Consider the following 14,891-nt stretch of genomic DNA (forward strand, 5'->3'; position numbering starts at 1 on the left):
TGCAAAAGCTACGGTCACACCGCTAATAAATACATCATACAAAATTACAGGAGTATGTTTAAACTTGGCCTTTAAGAGTGGAATGCGATAGCTAAACATATGAACCCCCGCTCGTTCCCAAGACGTGCAAGCGTGTCCGCGTGGCCTGGTTGGTAGCGTGTCTGGCTTGCAGCTGAAGGGCCGGGGGTTTGAATCCCGCCTCCGCCTATAATTTTTCACATTTTTTTTTTTTAATGCGAAAGCGTTAACTGTCTTATGGAGGGAAGCTGGCGTTGTTTGTAGCACCGAAAACGGCACCTGAATTTTTATTGACCAAAAGCACAGCAATGCAGATGCTTCGTCACGGCAGCCGTGAAGCTGGCGGTGCACCGTGCCTGCACAGTGCATCATGTCGCCGCCGGAGCGCTGTGTGAAAAAGGAAGATGTGGTACGCTGCTTGTAGGAATGCACTGTGTGTAGAAATTCTTTTGCATTCCTACATGTAAGCAGTTTTTAAGTGTCTTTATTTTCTTTCTTTATGGCAAATTAATTACTTTATAAAGTTAAATAATTTTAGACATGCGGCGTTTTCATTCGTATTACGTCATTAGTTCGCATAACGTCATGTTTTCATCGCTTTCATTTCATGCGTGACGTCACGTTTCACGCGAGTGTTGTGGGTAGTTTCAACTTCCCGCGCAAGGTGACGTGCCTGTGACGTCGCGATCCTATCGACCAATCCTGGATTTCTCCGTCCGACCGACGCCAGCTTTTCTGCGACACGAGCTCCTCAAAGCTATCGCTTTAAAATGCAGTCTCCATACACTGTCCGAGTCTTGTGTGATAGTCCTGTCAGACTGGTCATGCAAAAACTGTCTGCCGACGTGTCAATGTTGCGTGTATGTTTATACACACTAGAACTTAGTCTGACTCAACAGGCAACTTGTCTCCCAGCTGTAGATGAGCGATTTCCCCAGTGCAGAACAACCGCTAGCCCAGGGTTTTTAACATGCTCCACGCAGTCGTGATACACGACTGCACGCCGGTACGATGCTCATCCAGATCGAAATGGGATCCCCAGGTTCTGCAGCACGAGCTTTCGCTCCATGTGCTCGGAGCTGGTGTGCGCTAGCCGGCTCAATCACCGATCCACCCCGCAGACATGTTTAGAGCGTACATACGTACGAAGCAAACATGCTCCGAACGTGCTTGGGACATGTCCGCTGGTAATGTCTGCAACGAGCAAGTGTCTTTTGTATGATGCATTTGTATCAGCAGTATGACTGCGACTTTAATAGGATGACGGCTGTAATCAAACACTTTGCAATTTGATTTGCTTTTTATTTGTGTGGAATTGATTAGTCAACACACTTTTTTCTGGTTCTTTTTGTTTAGTGTTGTGGTTGTTTGGATTACTATATATCACCGCATATAAGTTCACCTTCTCAGAAATGGGTATCTAAAATGAAAATGTCTTAAAAAAAATATAATTTTTTAAACTCTCTTTTTGTATTAAAAAAAAAAACTTTTTTATTGTTCAGAATTTGGGGGGGGCTTTGGCCTATATATAGGATCTGCCTGTAGTTGATTTCAAGGTAGATTTGCTACAGACGTCAGAAATTGGTAACGTGAATAAATGTAAGATAGACCGTGCTATGCACTTAAGATCAATGTGAAATGACAATTTAATAGACCCCTGTAGTGAATGTTTCAAGGTTACACAGTAATGACCTCTTGCACAGCTTGAAATGCTTTTGAAGAGCTGTTCTAAGAGACATCAATTAGTTTGATTGTATCCGATTGATTGAATGACTCATTCAAGTAATGTTCCCCATCTCAGTTTGCATTGACACTCTGCCCTCGCTTTTTCTTGCCAGCCCCCAGACTGTGGGGGTGATTGTGCGCCTGGAGAAGGAAAACTTCCAGGTGCTCAGCATGAATGGAAAGGTAAGCAGAAAGCCACCATTTGCCCTCTCTGGCGTCCGCTTACACCTGGACTCTGCAGGTGGTTCAAGTGAAACACCAGTCTGTGAACAAAAAGTGTGATGCGCGCAAGGCCGTGGCACTAGACTCGGACCAGAACCAAATCCAGATCAGGGACATCGTCAAAGTCATTGACGGCCCTCATTCGGTAAGTTCCGGCTTACAAGACGTGCCTCGTCCGCTCTAACGCGAGGGTTCTCAAATTGGGTTCGTAGCAGGGTGTAAGATGGTGTGACGACACACAGCACGGCAAATGCTGCAATGCAATCAACCAGATAAAGTTACCTTGGCGTGCGCCCTAGTAGCTTCAGTCAAAAACGTCTCCACCATCCAGACAGTGCATCTAGTAAAGAAAGAAAGAAAAAAAAAAGTGTCTTGTTTTTATGGGAGTCAGGCATGCAATCTTTCCGCTCGGAGCATTTGCTCTGACCTTGACGAATGCTTGCTTGAACACCGTGCCAGAGCTTTCTCCGTTTTAATTTGTTCATAAAACTGTTATTGCTGTCGATTAGGTACGAAAGTAGAGTCACTGACAAAACAGTATCTAAGCAACACGTGTAGCGCGGGTGCCAAGTTCTATGTGATGTGGTGCACCACGAAAACAACTTTAAATTGAGCGTGTCTCCCATAGAAAATCGTGGGAAACCAAGTCCCACAGGCCGCCTTTAGCCATATATTGAGAAGCCGTCTGGTGGCTCCGCTTGCAATCGAGGCGAGGTGAGGACTTCATCTTGCAGTGGCAAAGTGCGCGGTGTCCACACTTACATCTTATGCCACGGTTTTTAGGGACTCGAAGGTTCCTCAGATCACCCGCCGGGTCCCCAAACTTCCAAATTTCCTCGACCGTGCCTGCCTCTCAGTAAAGTGTTTCTCAAGTTTAAAGGCCATTTTAGCATCTCTGTGCCACCCATTGAGGCAAAATGTTTTCATCAAACACACTCCAGCATACGCACGCTATTGTTTGCAAGGTCCGTAGGCTTCCACACTGCTTTACCGCACCAATGCCGAGATCAGGATCCTCGGCCATCAATCAAGAAAGATCAAGGGGTCCTCGAGATCGAAAAGTTTGCCAACTTCTAGTCTAATGGGCCATTGCTCGAGCAAAAACATAAAAATAAATTCAAAACTAAAACCCAACATTCTGTTCTTGAACAGCCATAATGGGCCTTCAGGACTCGCGTAAATGGCTCCAGTAATAAAACTCGGTTATGAAGAGTGGCCGGTTTGTAGACGTAGAAATGGTGTAGTAACTCAGACGTAAGCTCGCTTTGGCTAACGATCGAATAATGGGGTGGACGGAAATTGACCCGACTCTTTCCTGCGCCCATTCGGAATGCAGGGATCTCAAGGGGTAGTCAAGCACATCTTCCGGAGCTTTGCCTTTCTGCACTCTCGTATGATGCTCGAGAATGGAGGAATTTTCGTCTGCAAGACGAGGCACCTTCTGTTGGCCGGCAGTACCAGGGTAAGGTCTCCTTGTAACTTTTGGAGGCAGGCAACTGCCTCCTCGCCTAGCTGCATCCCGTACCCTTTTGACTCGCGCTACAGGACCGTCTGCTAATCGTTTCTGAGATAAACGTCGTGGCCGCGAGGGGTAGAGTGTCTCTTTCACCTGTCTCTGATGTATCGGTACTTTTTACAAATATTAGAAGCCTCATTAAAAAACGAGACGACTTGTGTTCTATTGTGGATTCAGCAGCTGCTGATGTTGTTGTTTTAACGGAAACTTGGCTCACTGGGAGGGTGCGTGATTGCGAATTTTTTTATGGACCTAAAAGGTACAATATTTACAGGAACGATCGGCAAGATAGGTGCGGTGGGGGCGTTTTAGTTGCCATTGCAAGTCATATTGATTCTTTTTGTTTAAACATAGCTAGTGATTTAGAAATAGTTTGGGTATGTCTTGGTACTAATCACATGAAGTGGATCATGGGAGTTTGCTATAGGCCGCCCTCGTGCTCATCATCTTTCATTAAAGCTTTGCAGGACTCCATAAATCTGGTCGTCATTCGCTTTCCCAGTTCGCCAATTTTTCTGTTGGGAGATTTTAATTATCCTGATATTGTGTGGACAGGTAATAACCCACCAACAGGCACACCCTCATCTGCCTCATCTGAATGCAATGATTTTGTTAGCCTCTGTTTAGATTTTTGTTTCACGCAACTAGTTACCCAACCAACCAGAGTGACCCCATTGACGGCGAACGTATTAGACCTTGTTCTTGCTACTCATCCTGAACTCGTTTCACCCATCTCCTATCTTCCAGGGCTTAGTGATCATTCCATATTGCATTTTAATGTAAAAGCAGCAGTACCGAAACCATCAACTAATGTAAAGCAAATTCGAGATTACGCCAAAGCTAACTTTGATAAAATTAATCTTGACCTTGCAACTTTCCTCGATGAATATTTATCACTCTTCTCAAGTCGCTCAGTAGAAGAAAACTGGAACTTTTTCAAAACCGAAGTTAATAAACTAACAAATCAGTACATTCCCTTAAGGAGAGTTATCGAAAACTCTCAGTCACCCTGGTTCACCAGAGCCTTAAAACGCTTATCAAACAAAAAAAAGCGTCTATTTCGCGCCGCAAAATTATCCACGTGCGAGCACCGTTGGTTGCGTTATCGTACTGCTGCTGAAGTGTACAAAAAAAGCAATTGAAAACGCCAAACTAGAATTCATGACTCATAGCCTACCCGCAATGTTGATCAACAATTTTACTCAATTCTGGAACACAATAAACAAAAAGACGCAGTCATCTATCACACTAAAAACCGCAAATGGTGATTGTATAGCCAGCGATGAGTGTTTAAATTTATTAAATAGTACTTTTGCAAATTCATTCTCTACTGATAACATGCACGATTTCCCTTCGCTAGAGAGTGCCGATTACTTGCACATGGATCCTCTTTTTCTTGATTACGTTGGCGTCGGTCGTATCATACATAAACTCAAACTGTCATCTTCAGCAGGAGTGGACGGCATTAATTCCAAGTTTTTACAAAACACTAAACAATACTCCTCAATTATTTTAACAAAATTATTTGAACAATCTATACAAGACGCTGTTCTCCCATCAGACTGGAAGGTAGGGAAGGTGGTACCCATTCACAAGGCTGGAGATAAACATTCCCCTCTTAATTATCGTCCGATCTCAATAACCAGCATTCCTTGCAAACTTCTTGAACATATAATTTTTTCTCACCTCGTCAACTTCTTAGAATCTAACAACTTCTTCAACAACGCCCAACACAGTTTTCGAAAAACATTTTCATGTGAGACCCAACTGCTATCTTTCACGAATGACCTACATCACATTCTGGACCGAGGATCCCAGGCGGACTGCATTTTCCTGGATTTCGCCAAAGCATTTGACAAAGTTTCTCACAATCTTCTGCTTCTAAAACTTTCCAAACTTAACATAGACAATAACATTCTCGCATGGATACAGTCTTTTTTAACTCAACGGTCTCAATTTGTCACTGTGAATAACAATAACTCCTCTTTTGTCAAAGTTGCGTCAGGGGTTCCGCAAGGGACAGTCTTAGGGCCGTTGCTATTCTTAATTTATATTAACGACCTACCCACTAGTGTCTCTTCGTCCGTGTCTCTGTTCGCTGACGACTGTGTACTTTACCGTGAGATTCTCAATCATAATGACACCTGTATACTCCAATCAGACATTAATGCTATTTACCGTTGGTCTGACTCGTGGTCTATGAAGCTTAACACTAACAAATGCAAGGTCATGCGTGTGTCTCGCCAGTCTCAGGACTCTCCTAACTATTTTCTTGATAATGCTCATCTAGAACCGGTATCTTCGTACAAATATTTAGGCGTACATATAGCTTCTAACCTTTCATGGAAAACACATATTCAGTATATTTCAGCTAACGCTAACCGCATGTTAGGTTACATCAAGCGAAATTTTTCATTAGCCCCTGTCTCACTGAAATTAACTCTTTACAAAGTCTTAATTCGTCCCAAGTTAGAATATGCAGCTTCTGTCTGGGATCCCGGACTAGTCACTCTCGTATCTACATTGGAAGCCGTTCAGAACAGGTCCGCTCGTTTCATCCTCACAAACTATCACTGCACCGCTAGCGTCACCTCTATGAAAACAACTCTCTCATTACCACCTTTATCCCTACGTCGTAAAATTTCTCGTCTTTCCCTATTCCATAAAATTTATCACCATAATTCTTTCCTGCGCGACAAATTAATTGCTCGGCCTGTCTATGTTTCCTCCCGTCTTGATCATCAACATAAGGTGGGCATTCCTAACTCTATCACAACCACGTTTTATTCATCTTTCGTTCCCCGCACATCCCAGAAGTGGAACCACCTTCCCCGGTCGATCGCCATTATCACGGACTCTGAGCTCTTTAAAAGTACAATAACTAATTACTTTATTACTGAGTGTGTCTAAATATGTATTATGTTATTTGCATTAACCTTCTTGTTGCTCTCCCCTCTGTAATGCCTTCGGGCCCTGAGGGTATAATAAATGAAATGAAATGAAATGAAAGTCTGTATTCTAGGTAGGCTTGCCTGCATCGAGGATGGAAGGAATAAATCTGTGCAGGGGCTCTCTGTGTGCTGGTTGCAACGTTTTGTTCTCATTATGCAACTTTTCAATGTTTTAAATTTTATGTGAACTTAAGTTTAGTTCACTGTGAAAAAACTTGGAGGAACCTTAAGCTTCGCCCTTAAGAGAGGAATGCGATAGCGTTATCGAGCCCATTCGCATTGCCTTCTCATTCGCTTCTCATTCTCTTGAGTCGCACAACGTCCTAGTTCTCATGACACAACACTCCTTTATTTATCCACAGTATGACTTTCTTCTCATTGTTTTTTTCTGACACGTGATCTTCTTCACATTCTACAACACTACTTCTCTGTTCTGTACACACTACAAAGTTTCTTGTTTCCTTCTTCCTTCGACGTTCACGCACATTGAGTAGGTATCTCACTCACTCACTCACTACACACACGCTCACACACACCACACTGGCATTTTCACTCATTGTAGTTGAGATTGTTGCGAATTCCTTCATATATTTCTTGTTCCATGGCATATTTGAACGACAGTTGTCCCCCCTCTTCTGGAGCACTTTCATCAAACTCAATCACTGCGAAGGTGACGTGACGTCACACATCACGTTTCCGACATCACGCCACATCATCTCACGTGTGAGGTCACACGTGGCTGTGACGTCATGACCCTATTGACCAATGAGGATTTTCTGGTCCCACCGACTCCGGATTTTCTGAAACACAGGCTCCTTAACGTTGTCGCGTTTGAACTCATTTGCTTGATCATGCTGACAAAGACCAGGGAGGAAAAATATGTCCTGCACGCCGCACATGGGACACTAGCACAAACCACACTCTCTGCAGCATGGTTTGTACTAGTTTTTTTCACTGTGCACCACATATGTTAGCCAGCGCGAGACCAAGTGAACAAGCACGCCGCACAAGTGTCACTTTTTATGGTTCTTGCGCGATGCAGGAAGTCCATGAGGCAACATGGTACGACGTCGCACCGCTCTTGTCGGCACATTTTTCCGAGAGTCCGATCATTCCAGGGCAGCTGTGCTACGCAGCTCAGTGGCTGTAGTGTCTGACTGCCACCGCACCAATTCAGGTTCAAGCCCCACCGGGGCTCAAACTTGATATATAAACTTTATAGTGTATAACCTTAATGTTGTGTAATGCTCGCAGTATGTCAGTCATTCACGATGCTTGTCCATGTTGATCGGTCATGACACTCGTTTGTGATGCTTGTTCACGACAATTTTTCAATAGAAGACAACTCATAAAACACATTCTGCATTCAAAAAACTTTTTGTGATCGTACCTGCATGTGTGGTAGTGCGTGACCACTTTAACTGACCTGCAGTTCTTCCGTCTCCACGTATTCCCCCGGAGCAGCAGGTGACGGGTCCCGTGATGGGCGGCTACACTCCCCAGTCCCCCCGCATCTCCAGCCCCATGCACCCCTCGGGAGGGGGAGGGGGCAGGGGGGGGAGGGGGAGGAGGCGGCGGCAGGGGTCGAGGGGGACGCAGGGACAGCGAGCTCATCGGCGAGACCATCAAGATCACCCAGGGGCCCTACAAGGGTGCGTGCGCCCTGCTCTCTGCCCCTTTTTCTCTCTCGCCCATGCGGCCACAGTTTGTGAATCCAGCCAATCATGCGTGACAGCTTATTGCTTACAACGTGCCCTCATAGGGTGGTTCATGTAGCCACCTGAGATTCTAAATATAAGTCGTCTTTCTGCAACGACGCGCTCCAAGTAAGTCGTTTTGACCACGCGGGGCAATGTATGGGGTAAATTATTTGAATCTCGTGTTGGTTTATTGTTGCGCTCAAGTAAGATCCTGCGCTCCACAAACTTCTACGAAGGTGGCAGCTGAGTGCCAGAAACATGTTTGCAAATTTTAGCGTTTATTGTTGTCTCGTTTGACCAATGCATAGAGGGCAGGAAACAGGTAGCACGCTTTGACACTGTACTAAAACAAGTCTAGCCCCTGTTTGCAATTGAGTGAAGAGCATTGCATTTCCAACCCGACTTCAGAACCATTCTTTAACACGAGGAATTCTGTGGTTAAAGTGACACTGAGCTGCTGCTTACGTGGAAGAACACAAAAATGTGTCATGTTTTTACGTGAGGTGGCCCTAAGGAAGAACCGACTTCCTCTGTGCTATGTGCAGGCCACATTGGAATTGTGAAGGATGCCACAGAGTCTACTGCCAGGGTGGAGCTTCACACCAAGTGCCAGACCATCTCGGTGGACAGGTCGCGCATTGCTGTCGTCGGGTGAGTTGCCCCAAATTCTTAGGATTCGCTGCCAATGTCTGTTTCCTGGGCTTACGTAACACTAGGCAACATTGTTGTGTGGTGTGTTGCGGGACAGTAGATGGTATGAGCAAAGACATTGCTGTTTTTGCCTGTTCTAGCAAGACGGTCTATGGCTAAGGGATTGAGACTGTTGGACGACGTGGAAGCTTACGCAGTCAACTAAAATATATAAAGTTTAATACCCACATCCACCGATAGTGATTTGGAAGGGCGCTTTGCCGACTTGCACATTATAATCGCTGCTGCGTGACGCATATTGAAGACCCCTAACTGGCAATAGTATAGCTCCCATCCCTGATTTACTCTCTGCTGTGACAAATCTAGGCTCTGTACACTGAGGCAGGCTATCGTCCTGCTGCGTAACCAAATGAGAATCCAACATTTTTTAACTGTGATTTCTCCTTGGCATATGCCCGTTAAACAACCATGTCTCCCGCAGAATGGTCACAAGCCTTATTTACTTGAACTTGAAGGGAAAACCTGGGTCAGTCAGATCCCATGAACTGGCCCCTTTTATTTCAGATTCAAATAAAATATTCCTTCATTTGGTGATATTTGTAAACACTCAAAATAATTTGTCATGATATATTTTGTGGTTGTGGGTGAAGCTTTTCGTTTGCTGCAGACAAGATAATGCGCTTGACAGTTGTGTGTGACGATGCTGGAAGAGGCTGTGCCTAACCCTGCTGCTATTTCTGCACCAACAGGAGTGCCAGCAAAGGGGGTGGCGGCGGAGTGTCGACTTACAACCGTACGCCAATGTACGGGAGCGGCAGCCAGACGCCCATGTACAGCAGCGGGTCCCGGACACCCATGTACGGTTCCCAGACGCCCCTCTACGAAGGTGAGTGGCGCGAGGCTGCATAAAAGACAGGACGATGAAGCTGTTTTGATTTACAAGAATGGTCGAAGTGAGAAGAGCTACAATGAGTAAAGGCCCATTCACACTCTTGTAACCGAGTACGACCGACAGAGACAAGACTTTTTGAAACCTCTTAAACATTTTAGGACAAGGGAACTCGCTGCCATTTTGCCGCCGTCTATGCGGTGACCCTGGAACTGCATTTCACAAGAGCGAAGGTTTTGCAGGATTTCCGAGGTCCAATGTGCGTAATACCTATAAGAAAGGCTCGCCTATAACGTTGACAAAAGTTTTTCGAGCCAAGAAAGAAAGGATAATGCACGAGAGAAATAGAAAATATGCTGGTCCACCAAGTTTACACTGCTACCCTATAGATGGCGCCAGTGTGTCCTCTCGTTGTGAGAGGTTTTAAGGAACCCAGTTCTAAGAGGTCGCAAGAGTGTGAACGAGCCTTATGGTTTTCCGAGATGGTGGACGCATGCCGTCTGAAATCTTTTTCCGATGCATTAGTTTACGAGCCCATCTTTTCTACACCCCAGCGGGCAGCCGGACACCCCATTTCGGGGGCGGGCAGACGCCCGTGCACGACGGGAGCCGCACCCCTGTGCACGGGGCCTGGGACCCCACGACGGCCAACACCCCGGCCCGGCCCGAGCTGGACGACTACCAGCTGGAGGAGGCATCCCCCTCGTACCAGCCGGCCACCCCGGGCTACCAGGCCCCCGAGACCCCCCAGGGGCCCTACACCCCGCAGACACCTGGCATGTACGGCTCGGACCACGGCTTCTCCCCGTACCAGGCCAGTCCCTCCCCCACCGCCTATCAGCGTGAGTCTCTGACCCCTACTCGTCCGTCTGCTTGTTGTTGAATGAGGGTTTCTCTAACGTAGGAGGCGCAGCCACGAGTCTAAACATTACGACAAAAGTAACCCTTTTGTCCGCTTGCCTTCTTCGTCATCACTTTTATGACCACTGCCAGGACTGTTACATAATTTGTTGCCACTTCGGAACCGGACTAGTCAAAGCACGTTCGCACCCCTCTGCATTGGCACCCCTCTTTCGTGTACGAAACAGTCGTCGCCTTATCGCGTGTCACAAGTTGTGTGTTAAGACTTTAGTCATTGTGCATTCGGTTTGTTGTAAAAGTTACGACCACAGCATTGTTGTCGCCCCAATTACTTTTGGGCAAGTCTGCTGCTTACCGTAAAATACTGTGGAAGTGCCCATTATAAACATTTCCCAAACTTGGGACTTCTGCAGATTATACATTAGGTGTCTTATTTGACCTGACAAGCCCCCGTGTCTAGATTAACTCAGTTTTCAGTGAAAGTGGGGTGGGCGCTCCCCCGGTATTTCACTGTAGGTTTAAAACCTAAATATACGATTGAGCTGTAGGCATTGCGTAATGAAACAAATGCATTATTTCTCGGATTGAGATGAACTTGGAGTCTGTTCAACAATGTGAGTTTAACAGTGCAGTCGTGCCCGTTTATAACGAAGTTAGGTATAATGAAATAGCAGTTGTAGCGAAGCGATTGCTATTTTCCATTCTCGTTTTCACTTTTTCAATGTATTTATGGCTGTTTTTTGCGGCTCCCAAGGGTATAGCAAAGAAAAGTTTTATGATAATTTAAAAAATAATCACATTCAGAAAGTTTGCCAAGTTGCAGACCGCCGCGGTATGCAGCCGCGGCCGAGGAGCCACCCAGAACGGGCCGCAGACGTGCTGTGAAGGTCGCCAGTGGCAGCCTCTGCAATGTCTGCTCCCCGCTCCTTATCTGGGAAGTGGCTATTCTGCATCGCACGCAGAGAAACCGTCGTAGCACGCCGATAGCGGCGTTCGGAGCGCTAGCAACAACATACTGACGGAGCGACGGAGACGACGGAGAAATCTTAGATTTAAGGGAGGGAGCAGCCCCAACCATTGAGGGTCTTTGTAATTTAATGGCAGATGCTTCCTGAGAAAATTGGCACAGGTGCGCCTGCATTTGGTTGTCGCGCGGCCAGCGTGGCGAGGAAACCGGGCGGAGTGTCAAACACGTTCGCAGATGGTGAATGCTTTTGACCCCTTGGAAATGTCAGCTCGTTTTGCAAACGCAACCCAAAAACCACGTGACTCCAATAGAGCAGTTGCCCCCTCTTTTAAATGTAGGCTCTCATACCGACGAAACACAAACTTGAACCTGAACTCGGTGCCGTGCGCACTTTTTGTTAGTTTCGTGTTCCGTGTTGGCGTCATTAGTCGGTGTGGTCGGTCTCTGCACGAAAGTCTAGCTTCGCTCAAGCACCAATTCAGCAAATCAGCGCCACTTAAACGGACACTGACACCCCCCAAAATTTGCTTTTTATTTTTTGCCAGGCGAAAGACTACCCAATCAATATCTTGCTGCAATGTCACATATATTTTTAATAAAGTAAAAAAACGCAAGTGCTCGAAACCGAAACCGAAACTGAACTGGAGAGGAAGAAGAAATATAGAGGAGGAGAGAGGTGGCGGAAGTCACGTGGCTGTGATACTTTTTTTTTCCACAATCAACGTATTTGCAGCTTTTTAGAGGCCTCAAAATATGAGAATCATATTTCTTTTCTATTTTTAATATTGTCTGTGTGCCTTCGATGACCCCCACGACTTTGATTATATTTGGTGATTGTGTCTAAACCATTGAAAACGGCACATGACCACGCGAAGAGAGAGATCTCGACTCAGACGGGCCTGTTCTCGATCGGCGATTTTTGGGAGGCAAGAGAACAAATTCTGAGTTGCGAATAGTTTTCTAGGTAGTTGGGCTCTCATATGTCATTTCAAATAAAAACGTTGATGAGCATAAATACCCTGTCAGTGTCCCTTTAACGATGGCGAGTCCCCGCTCCGCCGGGACCTTGACGGTGACGACGAAAGCAATCTCTTTGAAACAAAAACGTGCAGCCATTCTCGACGAAGTGTGCATAAACGTAGAGAATGCCGTCCACCGCTGGCGTCCTCCGCAGTGACCGTCGCAGCTGTCGACACGGTTTGTACGCAGCTTACAGGATCTTTTCTCGATCAAAGCTTCTCGCAGTTGGCGAGAAGTGGCGCTGATCTAGCTGTGAGCACGTGCAGGGAAGCCTCGACCGTTTTCTTCAGGCACAATAAACGTGTGCCCGTGACGGTCCATGTTATCTTTTATTTGCGTGTTACTTTTGTGAGTTCCAGATATAACGAAGAAGTGGATAGCAAAGTTATTTCCGATTCCCGCTGACTTTGTTCAACTGGGCTGGACCGTAGTACACGTACGGTGCACAAACGGCCGACTTTGTCTTGACAGTCTAACGGATGCTAGAAACGTCGTTCTCTTTTTAGCGTCTCCGAGCCCGAAGGGATACGTGGCGACGCCGAGCCCTGTGGCATTCCAAGCGGGCACGCCGTCCCCGTCCACGTATGGCGGCTACAGCCCCATGACTCCCGGGGCACCGTCCCCCTTCAACCCCCAAACCCCGGGGGCAGGTGAGTCGTGGACACCGTCCTTTGGATCGCCAAATATTCGCAGCAATGAAACTCCGAAGCTTTTGCCCATCAACACCTGGTGCCATCCTAGAGCCAGCTTCTGGGTGATGTGACTGTGTGCAGCTTTTGAACTGTATCTTGTACGTAACCACGGGGGCGAAACTGGAACAGCTCACGTAAAATGCAGATTTGTGGAGGAAATTTTCAATGAGAAACTGGCGGTCGACGGTGCTTTTAAATGCATAAAGCTGAACAGTGTCAGTTACCAAGAATGGGCTCAATCTCCCATTACATTTTCAGAAAATCCCTCTTAACCCCTTGCCTACTCATTTTTTTTCTTTAAAGATCGTACAGAAAGCTTTATTTAAATCAAGCAATTTGCGTCAAAATAAAGAAAAATGTTTCCTTGGCTTTCAGGCGTAGTCTCTTGCTCTATACCAGGACTTCTGGTCGTCTCCTCTTCTTCAGTAGTTCTTCACAGTATGATAGCGCTGAAAACATTCAGGAACATGAAGAGCCACCTTGCATTGTCCACATTCCCATGTTGTTTCACTCAGTTTCTTGTTGGCTGTGCACACTTTGCACGCCCGCGTCGGGTTCTTCTTCTTCTCAGTGGGTGCGATGTGTAATGATGCACAAGGCAAAGTATGCCTTTATCTCATCCGGAGTGGTGTCAAACCATTGCTCCTCATAGCATTTCTTGGGACGATCCTCATTGCCCATCTCTTGTTCGGCGTAGCGATTTGTCTCAGCAGAGACAGACGCCCAAAAATCATGACTTGCAAACACGGAAAAGGCCGATAAGGCGCTTGTCTTCACACCAAGACTGCGTTGAACCCTTGCTGACACACCTGGGGTTTCTACAAAGGTGAACTGAGCAGGCTGGTTGTCCCTCTTCTCCCACTTCCACTGACGTGCAGACGCCGAAGTCGATGAAATGCTTCCAGGATTCGCATCGTTTTCAACACTTTTCTCACTGTCCGTTGAACTCTCATCGGATTCCGAGTAATCGGAAAGGCAGCAGGATTCGTCGTCAGAAATACTGGCGCAATCATCACTTTCAAAAAGAAGTCTTTGTATATCTTCGTCCGCCAAAGCAGACCTCCGCGCCGAAGACATGTTTTTGGCGCGCTTGCTTACAATAGCGCGCTTATTTTTTGTCAATGGAGCGCTCTCTCTCTATCAAAAGGCAAAGCAAACAAGAAAAGAACCCAAGGTAAACAGGAGCAACAGGGGTAGTGCTGCCATCTGCCGCAGAGCTCGCAAAACAAGCTCTGAAACCGAAACACGAGTCACACTCGTGGTCGGGTTTTATGGTCCGTAAATGGCGGCACGAGTGACACTCGTTATTAGTAGGCAAGGGGTTAACTTTTTAATAAGATAGCGGTTAGCTCTGAAACCTTGGCGTCTGATTAGGACCTGTAGCGCTACATTTGGGCGGAGAATGAGCTTTTGGCGATGCATTGTTTATTTTTACGGTTTAAAGATCCCTGTGAATTTTTGGGGAGGGAACCACTGTATGGCGCTGGCTGGACGTGATGGACGGGCAACGGGAGCGTTTCTCTCCTGCCCAGGGATGGAGGCCCTGTCAGTGGAGTGGCAGACGATGGACCTGGAGGTGCGCATCAAGGACACGCACGAGGACGACGGCATGATCGGACAGACGGGTGTCATACGGGGCATCTCGGTATGCTACCGCCCCATCTCCCTTTTGCTATCTC

At 46.6% G+C, this 14,891-nt stretch overlaps 1 protein-coding gene across 1 annotated transcript in view; it reads left to right on the forward strand.

Moving 5' to 3' along the window:
* The window catches only part of LOC121835331 (transcription elongation factor SPT5-like), a 33,620-nt gene that overhangs the window by 11,397 nt on the left and 7,332 nt on the right, over positions 1-14,891 (forward strand). Inside the window, 10 exon segments of the mRNA XM_042289422.1 lie at positions 1,857-1,926; positions 1,985-2,110; positions 3,302-3,427; positions 7,897-7,982; positions 7,984-8,084; positions 8,678-8,783; positions 9,533-9,669; positions 10,227-10,514; positions 13,027-13,170; positions 14,745-14,857. Of these exon segments, the coding sequence (XP_042145356.1) occupies positions 1,857-1,926; positions 1,985-2,110; positions 3,302-3,427; positions 7,897-7,982; positions 7,984-8,084; positions 8,678-8,783; positions 9,533-9,669; positions 10,227-10,514; positions 13,027-13,170; positions 14,745-14,857 (1,297 nt within the window).

The sequence above is a fragment of the Ixodes scapularis genome, unplaced genomic scaffold (assembly GCF_016920785.2).
Source record: "Ixodes scapularis isolate PalLabHiFi unplaced genomic scaffold, ASM1692078v2 PGA_scaffold12__126_contigs__length_90152505, whole genome shotgun sequence".
Classification (NCBI taxonomy): domain Eukaryota; kingdom Metazoa; phylum Arthropoda; class Arachnida; order Ixodida; family Ixodidae; genus Ixodes; species Ixodes scapularis.